Below are 15914 nucleotides of genomic sequence, written 5' to 3'. Positions count from 1 at the left end.
ATTACTTTGCCAACGAAGGTCCATCTAGTCAAGGCTATGGTTTTTCCAGTGGTCATGTATGGATGTGAGAGTTGGACTATAAAGAAAGCTGAGCACAGAAGAATTGAAGCTTTTGAACTGTGGTGTTGGAGAAGACTCTTGAGAGTCCCTTGGACTGGAAAGAGATCAACCAGTCCATCATAAAGGAGATCAGTCCTGAGTGTGTACTGGAAGGACTGATATTGAAACTGAAACTCCAATACTTTGGCCACCTGATGCGAAGAGCTGACTCATTTGAAAAGACCCTGGTGCTGGGAAAGATTGAGGGCAGGAGAAGAAGGGGACGACAGAGGATGAGAATGTTGGATGGCATCACTGACTCAATAAACATGAGTTTGGGTAAACTCTGGGAGTTGATGATGGACAGGTAGGCCTAGCATGCTACAGTTCAGTTCAGTTCAGTTCAGTCGCTCAGTCGTGTCTGACTCTTTGCCACCCCGTGAATCGTGTGCTACAGTTCATGGGGTCACAAAGAGTCAGATAGGACTGAGTGACTGAACTGAACTGAACTGAACTTGAAGCAAGTGGAAAATAACCAAATGTAGGCAGAAACTCCCAGGGTTGTGAGCCTTCAGCCCTTCAAAGAAGGGAGTATCCGTGGATGAGATTTATGTTTAGATGCCTTTTCTCTGAAACTACTCACCAGATCACCTGCCACAGGGTGGCTAGAACTCAAAGAGATTACTAGAGTCTGGGTGCGGGGTGGGGGTGGGGGGCGGCTACAGGTATCAGAGGAAGATTCAAAGCAACCAGAATGCCTGGAAATGGATTTCTGGACATTTCGGAATGGAGAAAACCACTTGAGAGGAGACCACTGTATCAGCTCCTCTAGAACCCTGACCTCTGAGCTGCACGTGCACAGGGGCGATTTCTAGGAACCAAGCAGAGAGATGCAGTTGGACCACTGATCCCGCGATACAGGGACTTCAGCAGCAACCACCAGAGAGACCAGATTGGGAGTGTGAGTCTCCTTGGCTGACTTGGGCTTTGTAAAGCCCTAGAAATAGAAATGACAGAAGGTCCAGGACTTTACAGCAAAGACTATGTCCCCAAACTGAGTATGATTGAAAACTACCAGTGAAACTGACCCAGGCCCACCCCGATGAAGTAAAAACAAGCCTCCAGCGTTTATTGTGATAAGGTTGTGATTTAACTGTTTGTGAAAACAAAAACCTAGCCTTCTGAGAAGGAAAGCAGATTCTAGAATCTACAGTGTATCACCCATAAAATCCAAAATATTATAGCAATGGTTGCTTATTCAAAAAAAAAAAAAATAGCAAACTTTGATCCAAAGTCAAGAAAATAAAAGTTCTAGCAGAAACAGGTGCTGGGTCACTGGTGTCTTATTAGCAGGCAAACATATTAAATCAACTCTTAAAAAAATGTATAAAAAATTAAAGGTAAAAATAATCACAAAGGAACCAAGGGTATTCTAAGCAGATAAATGAGAACTTTATTAAAGAAGCAAATGTACATTTTAGAACAGAAAAATACAACATCTGAAGTTAAATATTCACTGCATAGATTTCAACTCTTATGGGGGTTAGCAAAAGAAATCTTCAGTAAACCTGAAGACAGATCAGTATAAATCATTCAATCTGAAGAATGCAGGAAAAAAAAAATTGAAAGAAAAATTGACAGACCCTTTGTGGCTTGTGGGAAAATATCTATGATTTAACAGGCAAGAAATTGGAGTCCCAGAGCAGCAGGAAATAAAATGAGGCAAAAGTATATATCGTTTGATGAAACCATGGCTGAAAATCTCTCAAATTTGCTTAATAAACATCTCTGGAAGCAAGCCCCCGAGATGGCCCCCAGTTATCCACACTGCCTGTTATTCACACCACTGTGTAATTTCCTTCTCTTGTGTGTTGCATGGACCTTGTGACTTGCTTTTAAAGAATAGTATATGGTAAAATGATGAGATGTCACTTCAGAGACTGAGTTACAAAAGACCATGACTTCTAACATGCTTGAAATTCACTCTCTGCATCTTCCAGCCTTCTTGTTTGATACAGCAGCCTGCCATGTTGTGAGCTGTTGTGGACAAAGATTCGAGGGTCACCCTCAACCAGCAGCTGGTGAATACCCAAGGCTTTCAGTTCAGTGCCCAGCAAGTAGTAGAATACTGCCAGTAGCCACAGGAGTGAGCCTTCCCCACCCGAGCACTGAGTTGACTTCAGTCCCTGCCAACACTTTGAGTGTAGCCTTGAGATGCTGAACCAGAGGGTCATAAAGCAGAAGAATCACAGATTATATAAAAGGTCTTAAGTCACCACTTTGTTTGGGGGGATAATTTGCTATGCATTAGTATCAACAGATAACTAATACAACTTCAATGATGTTTTGAAAGGAGCCAGTTTGGGTGAATCTGGTGGAACACCTTCCACACAGGGTAATCAGGATGCAAATGAAGGTGACCTCACATCAGAAGACAATGAAATGACACCTTTTGTGGGGAAAGAGAAGGCAGTATCGACCCAGACTTTGACAGAGGACAAAAATACATTTCACAAATGAAAGTAAAATAAAGTCCTGTTCAGATTAAACAAATGCAGAGAGAATTTGTTGTCAGCAGAACTGTACCATAAGAAATAGTGATGGAAATTCTTCAGGCTAAACAGACCGTTTAAAATAGATCTTCAGGCAGGAATGAAGGGCACTGGGAATCATGAATATGTCAGTAAATGGAAAAAGCAGTGTTTAAATTTTTCTCTTGATTAAATAAATTAAAATTCACTATTTAATTGTATTATAAAGCTTGTAGCATCTGGATTTAAAATATATTGCAACTATGGCATAAAGAACAGGTGTTTGTGTAGGAAGGGTGTTAAAAATTATCCCATAGTAAGCTTATGACATTTTAAGTAATACAACATAAAATCTAAGTAGACTGTGATGAATTAAGGATGCATCTTATAATCCATGAAGCAAATATTAAAATAAAATAAGCAGATATATAGCTAAAGAGTGAGTGAAAAAATAAAATTGAATACCAAAAGAAATATGGAGTAAACCAAGAGGAGGCATGAAGAGGGGAGCAGAAATACAAGATGTCCTGTGGGAGGAAAAATAAGAAATAAATACCAAAACGATAGATCTAAAAACCCACTATCAATCATTACATTAAATGGCAATGGATTAACCATCTCATTTAAAAGGCAAAAAGTGGCCAACAGAACTTAAAAGCACCAGCTATATTCGGACTGCAAGGAACGCTAAAACGCTGCCCTGTTTTTTCATCCTCAGATGAGCCCTTTGCTCCCGACCCTTTTATGGGTCCCCATTCAGCTCAGGACATCTTGGCTTTGAAATGTAATAAGGACTGTTGTTTCCTTTCTAACTCTGTTAATCAGAATAGTTTAAGAACCTTGTTGTTGTTACTGTCTTTCAGGACCAATGACACTGGGTTCCTCTCCTACAAGGAGCATCTGCCGGTGACCAGGATTGTGATCACAGACACTGGCCGGCCGCACTCAGAAGCAGCGTATAAACTGGGGCCTCTGCTGTGCCGCGGAGACAGTAAGTGATGGCGACGCGCCCTCAGCGTGTCTGAGCAAAGCGATGTCACCTAAGAGCCGTGTTGCTACATAATAATCAGTCAGACTTCTCTTTTGAAAACCCATAAGCAGTGTCTGAAATCGTCCCCCTAGTCAGTCAACAAAGTGCCCCTATAGGATGGAAAGCCCTAGAACAAATGCCGTGACAGCGGGCCTTGTTAAGATTCCAAGAGAAAGAAACCACAAAGCATCTCTGTTTGGTTCGTAAATTCATTCCATCCTTCCTCAGTGTCTGCATGCCATTATCCATATAGGAACACCTCAGTGCTGCATAACATTATTAAGGATGTATGGTGAGTTTTCTACTGTTGGGCCTGGGGTGAAATTAGAACATCAGTAGAATCAAAGTCAGTTTAATCAAACATATTTCAACTTTCATTCTCTTTTTTTACCCCTGCCAGTTTGTGTGTGTGTTCTTACTCTAAATCAGTGGGACCTGCTGTTTTGTATATTCAATATATGAATACTCTGAACCGGAATTTTTTAGTTAAAATATAGTGTCACAGAAAATACATATTTTAAGCAGAGAAAGAAATAAGCATATGTGGCCATTTATAACCTCTCTGAAGTCAGTTAGGTTCGAGACTGATTCATTACTTTTTTATGCTTTTAGTTACTTCCAGAACTTAACATGCAAATAGAAGAAATATTTATTTACCTTAAAAGTATATCCTGAAATGAAGGTTTATTCTAGAGGCTCAGCAGAGAAAGAGTTGATCTGACAATGCATTGAGTTTATGGAGATGCATAGCAGAAGTTGCTTAGCTAAAAAGCCAAGATGATACTGACCTATAAAAAGGTGTATGTACATTGTAAAAAAAAAAATGGCCTGCCATTATACCTCCCATCCCTAATCTTTATCATCTCAACTTCTTGGTCTGCCAGTAGGCCTTACACAGTCACTTGAAGATGACATAGGATATTTCACGGAGGGAAAAGTTATGTACAAAGAGATGAGGTTGTAAACGCAGGCTGCATCCAGAGAAGCGCAATGATTTTGCGTGACAATGGAGAAATTGTTCTATTCATCACATGCACTCCTCACAGCTGGCTCTGATCTGAGTGCTGCAGGGGTTTAGGCCGGCTCCCCCCATTTACCACTGTCCCTGGGGAATTGTTCTGCTTTGACTGAGGTTGCTGCCAACTAGATTCCTTAGGGGTTCTTTCTTGCAGACTTCCGTCTTGAACTTGAGCACACAGCGTCTTTTCACTCAGAGCAGGGCTTCTCCATCCCAGGCGACTCACTCCCTTAGGGAACGTTTGGCAATATCTGGAGACGTGCTTGGCTGTTGCAGCTGTGGGGGGTTGAGTGCTACTGGATCCAGAGGAAGCGGCCAGAAATGCTGTGAATACCCTGCAGTGCACACGACAGCCTCCACCACAGGGCGTATCTGGTCCCTGAGGTCTGTGGCGAGAGGCTAAGAAACCAAGCATTTAGCTGCTACCAGAATGGGGGTGCAGAGGGAGGCTCACAATATTAGGACAAGGATTAAAAACAGTGTAAGGGTTTGGAGACCTGCGGGTTTACCTCAGACATTAGTGAAACAGTCCCCGAGTTTTCCCTGGCCTTCCTGTCCACCACATCTACTTTAGGGTTGGGGCTTATCCTCATGTGAGTTCACAGAGCATTTTCTGCATAAATGGCCCTGTCTGAAGAGCAGCAGTGTCAGAGTAATGAATGCCGCCTATTTTCTCTGTGTGGGCAGCCTGCACCTCTGAAGGTGCAAAGCCCTAGACACATTTATTTATTTATTTTTTTCCTTTCCAAATGAGATAAACGGGGCAGATGTGGGGCTTCTAGATACGGGATCATGCAAAGTGGGCCTTAAAAGCAGAGGTGAGTTATGTGAAAGTTATCCTGAAGGCATTGTGGCTGGAACACTAATTAGGACTGGCATACTTTAAGGCTGAGAACTGGCTTAGTTCTCATGATCCAGGAAAGTAACCTTTGAGTGTAAGACAAGGACAATTATGAAGGCTTGAACTAGGCAATGGTTGGCATGGGGCTTAGATAAGGGGCTCAGTCAGGGAGGTGAATTCAGTACGATTTGGGGTGAGGGTGACAGGGTATGAAGATGACCTCCAGGTTTCTGACTTGAGTAAAGCTGGTGGCACCATTTGTTGAGACAGTAAGAATGATTCGTTGAGGCACAGAATTCTTAGATTTTCTTTGAACAGAAAAATGGAAAGATGAAAATAAAAAGAAAAGTATCTTGGTCCTATCACACAAACCAGATAGGTTGAAAATTTTATATCTAGCCATGTTTTTCTAGGAAAGAAAAAACAACCCAGAAGCCTTGAGAAAGCAGGATGAATAAACAAAAATAAGTGAGACCCACAGGTACCAGATGCACCAGATGCTAGCTGGCTCCTAGTTCCAAGTCTTTATTTTCATTTTTTAAAATGTGGATGGGTGTGGAATTTTGTTACTACTAGTATTATTGTTTAATGTCAGAAGTCACAGATAACATTGTTAAACATTTTACCAAAAGCACAAAAGATATGAATGATAAAGTCCCCTTTTTAAAGTTGTTCTGCAGATATAAAACTTCATAAATATTGTTGACCTAAAGAATTTATGAATATGAAAACAAGTTTTTTGAAAAAAATATGTGAAAAGTAAATGGAAGAATTCAACATCCTATTTATAAAAATTAAGGAAACTAGGAACTTAAACTTCCTCAATATTTTAAAAGACATTTGTGAAAATCTAAAAATCTAATGCTTTATCCTGAATTGTCACAGACTTAATACTTCCTCTCTAAGATCAGGATCTAAACAAAGATATCTGTTCTCACCAATCCTATTCAGTATCCTACTGTGAGTCCTAGCACAAGCAGTAAGTAAAGAAAAGGAATTCAAGGCCTATAGATTAGAAAGGAAGAAATAGAATGTCTCCATTTATAGATGACATGGTTTTCTAGGTAGAAAATTCCTAAGAATATTTTTTTTTAAAGTGAGTTTAGCAAGGTAATAGGATGCAAGTTCAATATGCAAAAACAAATTATATCTCTATATGTTAGTAATGAAAAATTGAAATTTTAAAAGTACCTTTTTATAGCAGAATTAGAATCCATTTGCAAAAACAGAAGAATTTCAACCATACTTCAAACTGCATACCAAAAATAATTCAAATTAATTATAAACTTAAATGTAAACCCACAAACTATAAAACTTCTCTAAGAAAATATGGAAGAAAATCTTAGTGACCTTGGGTTAAGCAAAGATTTTTTAGATAGAGCATCAAAAGCATAACCCATAAATTTTTAAATGATAAATTGAGGTTCATCATAATTAAAAACTGCTTTTAACATGACATTGTTTAAAAAATGGGAAGAAGAGTCACACATGGGGAAAATACATTTGCAAAGTCCATATCTGATAGAGGCTAAATATATGAAGAACCTTCTAACAGTGCAATTAAAAAAAATTCAGATTAACAAATGGGCAAATGATTTGCACATACATTTTGTAAGATAAAATACACAGATTTCAAAGAAACACATAAAAATTTTCAATATCATTAGTCATTAGGGAAATGTACTACATTTAACACCACAATAAGATACCGGTATATAGCTATCAGAATGGCTGACACTGTAAAAATATAATAAAACAAAAAAAACTGACAATATCAACTGCCAAGAATATAGAGAAGCTGGAATTTGCATTGCTGGTGCCAAGTGCAAAATGGTACTGTCACTTTGGCAATTTTTTATAAATCTAAACACACATTTACTATAAGATCCAGCAACCCCACTCCTAGGTATTTGCAGAAGAGAAATGAAATATCCATATGAACAGGTTTATATTGATTTTATGCATAGTCTTCTAAAACTGGAAACCACCCAAATGTCAGTGGTTTAATGAATAAGCCAGTGGTTTAATGAATAAGCCAGTGGATAAACATTCCATTTTACTGTGGTGTATCTACACTGTACAATGGAATATTACTAAACAGTAAAAAGAAGTGCTCTTCTGATACACACCAACAGCACGGATGAATCTTCAGTGCATGGTACTGACTAATAGAAGCCTGACTTAAAAGGCTCTGTGCTGGATCATTCGATTTCTAAGATATTCTGGAAAAAGCAAAACCATAGGAACAGAAAAAAGATCTCTTTGCCGATCGCTTTAAGGCAAGAGGAATTTTACAAAAGAGAACAGGTAAAGGAGATGTTCTATGTCTTGAGTGTTATGGTAACTTACGTGACTTGAAGCATTTGTCAAAATTCCTAGAGCAATACACAGAATTACTCAGTTTTATTCTGTGTAAATTATCCTCAGTACATCTGACTCAGAAAAAAACACACCATAAAAATCACAACCCACAACTAAACATTAATAATAGTACAGATAGTTATTGTTGCTTAATTTTTAAAGACTTTATTTTTAAAATAAATTTACAATGAAATGAAGAGGAAATTACTGAGGTTTTTCATATATTTTCTGTCCTCACACATGTATAACCTGTCCCATTAGCAACATCATTCACCAGAATGGTACTTCTTTTTTTAAGCAAAAATGAAGGTTGCTTAATTTTAAAGTTGGGTAATTAAAAAAATATCAATAGTTAAACTTGTAAGACATAAAAACTAGTAAAGATTTTAGTAACATGGGTATTCTCCTATGTATTCTCCTATGTCTCCTAGGATTCAGTAGGATCCTACTGAATATGTTTCTGACTTTTACTAACCGTGGAGACAGAATCAAAGGAGCAAATCATGGAAAAACATCTGGGTCTACAGTTAAGAGAAAGGTGATAACTAGGAGGTTTTCTGTAGGTATTTTCCTGTCTGCTCTCTCAGGAGAAGTGGGACCATCTTCATTTGTGGGGTGCCATCACAAGTCTTCTAGACCAATACTTCTTCAACTTCAGCATGTGTTGAAAATTACCTGGAGAGCATGCCAATTGTAGCTGTGTTATCTTCAGCACTCTTACCTCACACTAAGGAGAAAGAGTAGAAATCTAGTATTAACCCACAGAATTACATGAGTTTTTGACATCAATCAGGAAGTGCGAAAGGGAAGGTCCATAGCAATAGAGGCATACCTCAAGAAAAGAAAAAAGTCAAATAAATAACCTAACTCTACACCTAAAGCAACTAGAAAAGGAAGAAATGAAGAACCCCAGGGTTAGTAGAAGGAAAGAAGTCTTACAAATTAGGGCAGAAATAAATGCAAAAGAAACCATAGCAAAAATCAACAAAGCCAAAAGCTGGTTCTTTGAGAAGATAAATAATATTGACAAACCATTAGCCAGACTCATCAAGAAACAAAGGGAGAAAAATCAAATCAATAAAATTAGAAATGAAAATGGAGAGATCACAACAGACAACACAGAAATACAAAGGATCATAAGAAACTACTATCAGAACTATATGCAAATAAAATGGACAACTTGGAAGAAATGGACAAATTCTTAGAAAAGTACAACTTTCAAAAACTGAACCAGGAAGAAATAGAAAATCTTAAGAGACCCATCACACGCACGGAAATTGAAACTGTAATCAGAAATCTTCCAGCAAACAAAAGCCCGGGACCAGTCGGTTTCTCAGCTGAATTCTACCAAAAATTTAGAGAAGAGCTAACACCTATCCTACTCAAACTCTTCCAGAAAATTGCAGAGGAAGGTAAACTTCCAAACTCATTCTATGAGGCCACCATCACCTTAATACCAAAACCTGACAAAGATGCCACAAAAAAAGAAAACTACAGGCCAATATCGCTGATGAACATAGATGCAAAAATCCTTAACAAAATTCTAGCAAACAGAATCCAACAACACATTAAAAAGATCATACATCATGACCAAGTGGGCTTTATCCCAGGGATGCAAGAATTCTTCAATACCCACAAATTAATCAATGTAATACACCACATTAACAAATTGAAAAATAAAAACCATATGATTATCTCAATAGATGCAGAGAAAGCCTTTGACAAAATTCAACATCCATTTATGATAAAAACCCTCCAGAAAGCAGGAATAGAAGGAACATACCTCAACATAATAAAAGCTATCTATAACAAACCCACAGCAAACATTATCTTTAATGGTGAAAAATTGAAAGCATTTCCCCTAAAGTCAGGAGCAAGACAAGGGTGCCCACGCTCACCACTACTATTCAGCATAGTTTTGGAAGTTTTGGGCACAGCAATCAGAGCAGAAAAAGAAATAAAAGGAATGCAGATTGGAAAGGAAGAAGTAAAACCCACTGTTTGCAGATGACATGATCCTCTACATAGAAAACCCTAAAGACTCCACCAGAAAATTACTAGAGCTCATCAATGGATATAGTAAAGTTTCAGGATATAAAATCAACACACAGAAATCCCTTGCATTCCTATACACTAGCAATGAGAAAATAGAAAGAGAAATGAAGGAAACAATTCCATTCACCATTGCAATGCAAAGAATAAAATACTTAGGAATATATCTACCAAAAGAAACAAAGACCTATATAAAGAAACTATAAAACGTCCGTGAATGAAATCAAAGAGTACACTAATAGATGGAGAAATATACCGTGTCCATGGATTGGAAGAATCAATATAGTGAAAATGAGTATACTACCCAAAGCAATCTATAGATTCAATGCAATCCCTATCAAGCTACCAACGGTATTTTTCACAGAGCTAGAACAAATAATTTCACAATTTGTATGGAAATACAAAAAACCTCAAATAGCCAAAGCAATCTTGAGAAAAAAGAATGGAACTGGAAGAATCAACCTGCCTGACTTCAGGCTCTACTACAAAGCCACAGTCATCAAGACAGTTTGGTGCTGGCACAAAGAGAGAAATATAGATCAATGGAACAAAATAGGAAGCCCAGAAATAAATCTACGCACCGATGGACACCTTATCTTTAACAAAGGAGGCAAGAATATACAATGGAGAAAAGACAATCTCTTTAACAAGTGGTGCTGGGAAAACTGGTCAACCACTTGTAAAAGAATGAAACTAGAACACTTTTTAACACCATACACAAAAATAAACTCAAAATGGATTAAAGATCTAAAGGTATGACCAGAAACTATAAAACTCCTAGAGGAGAACATAGGCAAAACACTCTCCGACATACATCACAGCAGGATCCTCTATGACCCACCTCCCAGAATATTGGAAATAAAAGCAAAAATAAACAAATGGGACCTAATTAAAATTAAAAGCTTCTACACAACAAAGGAAAATATAAGCAAGGTGAAAAGACAGCCTTCAGAATGGGAGAAAATAATAGCAAATGAAACAACTGACAAAGAATTCATCTCAAAAATATACAAGCAACTCCTACAGCTCAATTCCAGGAAGATAAACGACCCAATCAAAAAATGGGCCAAAGAACTAAACAGACATTTCTCCAAAGAAGACATACAGATGGCTAACAAACACATGAAAAGATGCTCAACATCACTCATTATCAGAGTGATCACTCATTATCAGAGCAAATCAAAACCACATGAGGTACCATTTCACACCAGTCAGAATGGCTGCTATCCAAAAGTCTACAAGTAATAAATGCTGGAGAGGGTGTGGAGAACAGGGAACCCTCTTACACTGTTGGTGGGAATGCAAACTAGTACAGCCACTATGGAGAACAGTGTGGAGATTCCTTTAAAAACTGGAAATAGAACTGCCATCAGTTCAGTTCAGTTCAGTTCAGTTGCTCAGTCGTGTCCAACTCTTTGTGACCCCATGAATGGCAGCACGCCAGGCCTCCCTGTCCATCACCAACTCCAGGAGTTCACCCAAACTCATATGTATTGAGTCGGTGATGCCATCCAGCCATCTCATCCTCTGTCGTCCCCTTCTCCTCCTGCTCCCAATCCCTCCCAGCATCAGGGTCTTTTCCAATTAGTCAACTCTTTGCATGAGGTGGCCAAAGTATTGGAGTTTCAGTGTCAGCATGGATCCTTCCAATGAACACCCAGGACTGCCATATGACCCAGCAATCCCACTGCTGGGTATACACACCAAGGAAACCAGAATTGAAAGAGACATATGTGCCCCAATGTTCATTGCAGCACTGTTTATAATAGCCAGGATATGGAAGCAACCTAGATGTCCATCAGCAGACGAATGGATAAGAAAGCTGTGGTACATATAGACAATGGAGTATTGCTCAGCCATTAAAAAGAATACATTTGAATCAGTTCTAATGAGGTGGATGAAACTGGAGCCTATTATACAGAGTGAAGTAAGCCAGAAAGAAAAACACCAATACAGTATACTAATGCATATATATGGAATTTAAAAAGGTGGTAACGATAACCCTGTATGCGAGACAGCAAAAGAGACACAGATGTATAGAACAGTCTTTTGGACTCTGTGGGAGAGGGCGAGGGTGGGATGATTTGGGAGAATGGCATTGAAACATGTATATTATCATATGTGAAATGAATCGCCAGTCCAGTTTCGATGCATGATACAGGATGCTCCGGGCCAATGCACTGGGATGAACCAGAGGGATGGAATGGGGAGGGAGATGGGGGGAGGGATTCAGGATGGGGAACACATGTACACCCATGGCAGATTCATGTCAGTGTATGGCAAAACCAATACAATATTGTAAAGTAATTTGCCTCCAATTTAAATAAATTTATATAAAAAAAATAAAACCTAGAAGAAACAAAGAGATGGAGAAATTAGAAGACAAGATGGTAGCAAGATGGGGTGGGAAGATCTTGGTGCCTACACTGTGTTCTTCAAACAGAAGAGAGATCACCAGTCTGGCACCTTTTACTCACATAAAAGTAAATGTTGTTGGTTTTTTTTTTTACGGAAAAAATATTTGTTCTACTTTGATCACAAAAGAAATTTTAGTGTTGAATTCGAAGCATAGCTATTATTACTTTTACTTTTAAGAATATCATAGTTTCTATTTAGTTTTTGAAAATGAAACTGTTCAACTGTTTTCACAACGAAGTTAACACTAATGGTTAAAAAAAAAAAAAAAAAGAAGAAGAAGATACCTGCATGGACCTTCCCCTACTTCTGCAGGTCCTTTAGCATAAAGACAATTCATCAACCACTGATGGCATCTAGCATCATTTTCTCTTCACTTGCTGTCTTTGCTTCATCTGTGAAACACCCCCAATCCTTTTAATGAAACCATTCACACCCTTTCTCCACAAAGCCTTCCGCAGGTCTCTAGAGGACGTTTTCCTACACTCTCAAAGAATGTTGAGTAAATTACGAAGATACACTTCTTGTTCTGGCTTTTAATTATTTCTGAGCCTCTCAAGAGTAGGTCCATTCCTCATTTATTATTGTATCTTGACACCTAGTACATTACCTGTTACATGAAAGATAATCAATAAATAGCAGTTTATGAAGGAGTACGAATGATCCATCATATACAGCTCGAGAAACTTATAGCTTGTGAATTATTCGTGAGAGACAGGAGTAAGGTTTTGATTGTACTTATTAAATGATATGCAAATATATTTCAATTAAAGGTTTTGATTACATTTTGAAAGACATTCTGATCTTAAAAAAGTCACATACTACAAAGGTCATCTAGTTCCATCTTGAGCCATTTGTCATTCATGTACATGGGCCTGAGACAGGGAAAGTGCCTTCAAATAAACACATAGTTTTACTTATTTGATTTGCACTCTTGATGGTACAGTGCCTTTATAAAACTGAAACATTGTCTACTTCTTGGAGAAAAAATATTTTGTGACTTATTTTGCTTTTTGTTTTCTGTTCTTTTGAAAAGATCTACATTATAAGCTAGTCATTGACATTCAAGAAACTTCCCAAATGTGGGAGAACAAACGTTCTTTCTAACACTTTTTAAAAGGTTTCCATGTTTTAGAGACTGGGAATCTTGATAATTCTCAGGACTGCATACACATACATACCTTTATTTGTTGTTTTACTTTTAAACATTAATGATAGTTGATATGAAGTCATTATAAAATCTTAAGATATACAGATATGTCGAAGAAAAGACTATAGTAATCACCGAGAGTCACACAACTCTGAACTAGTGACTAATACGAGAGAGCATTACTCCAGACATTCCTAAATATCGCTAGTGCAGGGTTTCCCAACCTCGGCACTCTTGCCATTGGGCTGAGTGATTCCTTGCGATGGTTGGGGGCTGTCCTGTCCTTTGTGGGACATTAAGCAGTATCCTTGGATACTACCCACTACATGCTAGAAGCATGCTCCCCAGTTGTGACAACAAAGTATGTCTCCAGAAAAAGCCAAATGTTTCCTGGGGTCCAGAACAGCCCCAGGTTAAGAAGCACTATTCTAGATAGAGGAATAGAAAAAGAGATTCAGAAATAAATTTATTTATTAACTTTATGAACTGAAACTGACAGAGAAAGAAGAAACAAACTGAAGACATGGGGATTGATTTATATTATTTATATACATGATAAACATGTATTCAATGTGCTAACTTAAACTTTATAAAAGTTGTAAAGGTTATAGAGTCACTAGGTTCTCTATTAAAGTCTTTTGTATTCTAGACAGCATTGGTCTGTTCTGAAAAATGTGAAAATTAGCATGCATCTGTCGTCATCTCTTCTTTTTCTCCCCCCACCTCCCAATTTTTGCTAGTTTTGCTATTATTTGTATGGTTGTCTATTTTTTGAATACTCACCACTGGTCCTGTCGTCAGAGGCCCTCTATTCATGAATGAATGTTTTTCTGTTTATTGTTGGATGAATTGCATTTTCAGGTAATGATATTTTCTTTGTTGTTGTTGTTGTTGTTGTTGTTTTTCTCTCTTCTAGAAAGACTCAAGCGTTGTTGCATTTCCTAAGTTGGCACACGCTTGAGAATATTGGTTGCCTCTGAACTCTAAAATGAAGTTGGCTGGTTTAATTTTATGCTGTTTGTTGCTAACAGCTTTATTGAGATACAGTCCATGTGCCCTGTAATTCACCTATTTGAAGTGTACAATCTAATGGTGTTTCAGTGTATTAAATGGAGTTGTATAACCGTCACCACAAGCAATTTTAGAACATTTTTATGTCCCATAAAGAAACTTGTACCTGTTAGCACACTTTCCATTTTCCCCAAACTCCCACCCCAACCCTAGTCAACCATGCATCTACTCTTTATCTCCGCTGACTTACCAATTCTGGACATTTCATACAGGTGAAAACCTAGAATGTGGGATCTTTGCGACTGGCTTCTTTCACTAGCATCACATTGGCAAAGTTTATCCATACTGTAGACTATATCAAACATTCTTTATTTTTTAAGGCCTAGTCATTCCTTTGTGTGGATCCACCGCATTTTGATCATCCACTAATCAGTTGTTGGCCATTTGCGCTGGTTTCACTTTTTGTCTATTATGAATAATGTTACTGTGAACATCTGTGTCTAAGTGTGTTTTTTTGGGACATGTATATTTCCACTTCTTAGGAGTATACATTTAGGAGTGGAACTTCTGGAGTATAAGGTAACCCTGTATTTAACCTTATAAGAAAGTGATGTAATGTTTTTGAGTCACATTTTGCAACTCTTCAGCAGTTTGTACATAATATCCTACTGGACTTGCACTAAGAGATTCAGTCAGCCTTGTCTTTTCTAGCTTTGTAAGGTGTCTTTTGATGGACACCTTTTGATTCATATTTCATTATGGATTAATATTCTATTTTTATTTTTCACCAAAAGAGCTTGTATGTGCTTTACTCTCAGAATTCTTTCAAATTTGGTAAGACTTACCTGTTACCTTAATACTTAAAAAAGAAAGTTAGGTTTGCTACATTTTCTTTCAGAAATTTGTAGACAGTGTTCCTTTATCTTCTAATGTTTAATGTTGCTGTGGGAAATTCTGAGGCCTAATTGACTTTTCCAGCTTGAGATGATTTGCTTTTTCTGACTGAATTATTGAAGGAATAGTTATCCTTACAGGTCAGTAACTTAACAACTCAGTGTTGTGTGCCACAACTTTCTCCTAAAATAGGATATGATGTGGTAAAATGTATGCCTGCATTTTATAATCTGTTTCAAGAGTTGTAAGCGTGATCTAAATTTCTGCTCTCAGTAATTATGTGACAAGGTAGTATTTTTTTTAAGCTCTTTGACATTTGAATTTTTCTACTAATTTTTTGAAATGTAGTTCTTCTCAGTTAATTCATTGCGTTGAAATTTCATGTCTAATCAAGACACCCTCAGAACTTACATGGTTTGAAAAGATTGTTCTAAGTTTCTTGTTCTAAGAAACCCTTGTCATTGAAATTAGTTTTTTCATTTTGCCTGCATCGACTTGTTCAGCTGTCTGAGAAATCACAGCTGCGCAGAATGCATTAAATAATCAAAGGTGCATGTAGGCAATAAATAACT

The 15914-nt window shown here is 37.7% G+C and overlaps 1 protein-coding gene across 1 annotated transcript in view; it reads left to right on the top strand.

Moving 5' to 3' along the window:
* Positions 1-15914, top strand: part of CNTNAP4 (contactin associated protein family member 4) — a 285401-nt gene that overhangs the window by 219346 nt on the left and 50141 nt on the right. The window contains exon 15 of the mRNA XM_005894297.2: positions 3434-3561. Coding sequence (XP_005894359.1) covers positions 3434-3561 — 128 coding nt within the window. The remainder of the gene's footprint in view (positions 1-3433; positions 3562-15914) is intronic.

This window comes from Bos mutus, chromosome 18 (assembly GCF_027580195.1).
Source record: "Bos mutus isolate GX-2022 chromosome 18, NWIPB_WYAK_1.1, whole genome shotgun sequence".
Lineage (NCBI taxonomy): Eukaryota > Metazoa > Chordata > Mammalia > Artiodactyla > Bovidae > Bos > Bos mutus.
Note: the sequence above shows the minus strand (reverse complement) of the source record. Positions and strands in the feature narration are given on the sequence as shown.